Source organism: Myotis davidii, unplaced genomic scaffold, assembly GCF_000327345.1.
Source record: "Myotis davidii unplaced genomic scaffold, ASM32734v1 scaffold484, whole genome shotgun sequence".
Lineage (NCBI taxonomy): Eukaryota > Metazoa > Chordata > Mammalia > Chiroptera > Vespertilionidae > Myotis > Myotis davidii.
In genome coordinates, this window is record NW_006295459.1 from 657257 (window position 1) to 661065 (window position 3809).

A 3809-nucleotide genomic window follows, 5' to 3' on the forward strand; every position below is an offset into this window, starting at 1 on the left:
GGTTAATACAATTTTACAGATTTCAAGGGTACAATTCTATGATACATCAGCTGTGTATTGCCTTGTGCGCCCACCACTTAAAGTCAATATTCTTCTGTCAATATATACTAGTAATTTGACCAACTTTATGTTTTAGTTGCTGCCACTGATACGTTATAATAACTGAAAGCTGAAACAGTGCCTCTTTTCTTTAGTTATCCTACCATTAAGCACTTACTAGGTATTACATTCAGTATGTATCTGGAGAGATGGGAAAAAGAAGCATCCTCTATGCATTAGTTGCTCTTGATGTGTACTCTAAGAACCTTATATAAACCCTGCCTCAGCTCCTTGTTCTTGAGAGCATACACCATGGGATTGAGGGCAGGAGGAATGACATTGTGCAGTACATTGAGTAGCACTGGAATGATGGGAACTGACATGGCAGCACTATGGGTAATGGAAATGACAATGACAACTGTATAGAAGAATAAGATCAGAATGAGGTGGGACGTGCAGGTACTTAGGGCCTTGGACGCAGCTTCTGCTGAGTTCAGCTTCAGCACAGAGTGAAGTATCAAACAATATGATAAAATAATCAAACCCAAGTCACTTCCCATGAGTGTCCAGGCCAGAATAAGCTGGTAAATGCTGTTGATGGTTCTGTCATCACAGGATAGACTAGTGACACCGAGATTTGAACACAGACAGTGTTCTATTTGGCTCTGGGAGCAGTAGTGTCTCTGAGCAGCCAATATAGGCACTGGGATGGTACATATGGTGTTTCTGAGTGCCATGAACACAGTTGCTTTGACCACAAAAGATTCAGTAATTATTGATGGATAGCGTAGTGGTTGACAAATGGCTAGCAAGGAGAGCCAGTGTTGCCAGCTGTGAATGCCTGGGAATCCCATTAGAATAAATTCAGAGACTTGGATATTAGAGATGTTGGAGGCTTTGAGATTCTGGAACATTCTTTAATAAGAGAAAAAAATATTAAAGATTATAATTTTAAAGAATATGATAATATTTGAAGAGAAGTAAAAGACAATTAGAACTTTTAATCTTTAAATTTTATTTTTATTTTTTCATGGTAATTATTTTATTTTTAATTAAATTTGTTAAGATTATATAGGTTTCCAGTTTGTACTGCTGTGATATATTATTTTATAATGCATGTGTTCCCACCATTAAAAGTCAAATCTCCTTCCATCATCATGTATTTGACCCTTTTTAACTTTTACCACCTCCAAATCTCCTTTCCTTCTGGTAAACACTTCATTGAAATGAGGATTCTTCATTATTAATCTTCATCATTCTCATTCTGCACTAACTTTATTGGATATTTCTAATGATGCAGGAACTGCAATAGGGCATTTTTGTTAACACAATTAATCACCACCCAAACTATACAAGGCCGGTCACATTATCTTTACCCTCTTATAATTATGGGTTAGAATATTAGAGCTATCAGGGCCTTGTTCATTCCCTTCCATATTGTAAGTCATGGAAACTGGACAATGTGAAAGTGATCTGATGTGTGGCCTTGCCTCTTACCTTTAGTTTTGCTAAAGAATGACTTTATTTAGGACCTTAATGTATAGAATTGAGAGTAGAGAAATTTATGCATGGGAACACTTAGATAACATTGTAAAGAGACTATTGAAAAGAACTTATTTTAATATCATCAACAGTTTTGGAGAATACATCAATAATGTTAATATTACAACAGTGGTTGAATCAGAGATATGAAGTGTTTACTGACTCAGCTGTTATCCCTGTTTTATCTCTGTTCACAATGAAAGATGAAAGGTTATATATTTCAACAAGCAACTATTTTGGAAACAGCAAAGTGACCCAAGGAAGACATAATTATAATGCTCCTCAAAGACTGATGTAGTATCATCACAAACTGAGTCATGCAGGAATGGACAGAATAGTAACGAAGCAAAAATGTGTAGGAGCTCAGAAGTTTTTCAAAGAGGAAAAGGCAAAGGCTCTTAGACCTGAAGCATGGTTAGCATTTTGCCAGATTAGAGTTCTTTACTGTTGCTATTTGCTATTCATTCTCACATTATACTGCATTTCTTAGCTTGATGATTTAGCAACCCTTTATTTTCTTTTGTGCATTCCCACCACTGAATCTAGCTGCAATCATTATCTTTGTAAGGAAGTCTCAGTTCCCCTTCAGGGAGGATAGAAAGTTACCCTTTAAATCTTGTTAACATGATGTAATTGGAACAGTGGCAGGTTTCATAGGAAAGGAATATATTTATTGATGGATCAATCCCCTTTTTTAAAGTGTAACAATCTACTTGTATAAAAACTCTGGGTGTAGCATCATAGCACAACCAACCTGAAGGAAGTCGGTCCTGCAGGGGTAGTCTTGGAAATGGCTGAGCCCTACCCCAGCCCTACCCCTACCCCTGGAGGGTAAGATTTCAGGCAGGAACCTGCCCTTGGAGCTGAGCGTGGAAGTGAAATGATTTGTAATGGATCTATTATTGAGGCTACCTTTGGAAATACTATATCTATAGATCAGTGGCTCTCAACCTTGGCTGCACATTAGAATCACCTGGGAATCTTTTTAAAATCCTGATTTCTGGGCCTCATCCTCCAGAAATTCTGTTTGTTTGTTACTAATGTTGTGGCCCAACCCCATAACAAAGAAACAATTTCTGGAGGATGGGGCCCAGGAATCAGGATTTTAAAAAGATCCCCAGGTGATTTTAATGTGCAGCCAAGGTTGAGAACCACTGCTATAGATAATATTAAAAATATATGTAAACATGTAATTCTTTGTCCAAAAAATGAGCATGTTCAAAAATTAAGTGAAGAAAATTTGGATATACTCAATGGAGATTTTCACACATATTTGAGTGATGATTCCATTGATTCCACAGATGATGCTGAAAGGGAAAATTTTCTCATCGAATTTCTTAATAGTATTACTCATTCGGGAATGCCGTGTCATAAATTAAAATTGAAAGTGGGTGCAATCATCATGCTATTGAGAAACCTCAATAGTAAATGGGGTCTTTGTAATAGTACCAGATTTATCAAAAGATTACGACCTAACATTATCGAAGCTGAAGTATTAACAGGATCTGCAGAGGGAGAGGTTGTTCTGATTCCAAGAATTAATTTTTCCCCATCTCACACTGGCCTCCCATTTAAATTGATTTGACGACAGTGTCCCGTGATACCAGCATTTGTGATGACTATTAGTAAATCACAAGGACAAACTCTAGACAGAGCAGGCATGTTCCTACCTGAACCTGTTTTTGCACATGGTCAGTTATATGCTGCTTTCTCTCGAGTTTGAAGAGCATGTGACATTAAAGTTAAACTTCTAAATACTTCATCACAAGGGAAATTAGTCAAACACTTTGAAAGTGTTTTCACTCTTAATGGAGATATTAGAATAGGTTTAATCACTTTATCAGTCATTGTTTGCATCACTGTTGTTTTTATATCATGATTTTGTTGTTTTCATATCATGTTTTTGTTTTCATATCATGTTTTTGTCATGTTTATATCATGCCTCTGTTGTTATATCCTTTTGTTACTGTTTATTTATTAATAAATTTATATATTATTTTCATATACATTTTTCTAATTTCCTTTCATCTCTCACAATTTTATTATAGAGAAAGGGCAAATAGCAATATTAAAATACCTCCGCTAATTAATTCCTTTTTAAAAAATATATTTTATTGATTTTTTACAGAGAGAAAGGGAGAGAGATAGAGAGTTAGAAATATTGATGAGAGAGAAACATCAATCAGCTGCCTCCTGCACACACCCCACTGGGGATGTGCCCACAACCA

General features: G+C 36.1%; 1 protein-coding gene across 1 annotated transcript; it reads right to left on the minus strand.

The window, feature by feature from the left end:
- Positions 1 to 275: 275 nt before the first annotated feature.
- LOC102754831 (putative olfactory receptor 56B2) lies at positions 276 to 953 on the minus strand. Its single transcript, XM_006770085.1, has one exon. The coding sequence runs from the start codon at positions 951 to 953 to the stop codon at positions 276 to 278; it is 678 nt and encodes a 225-aa protein (XP_006770148.1).
- Positions 954 to 3809: the final 2856 nt, after the last annotated feature.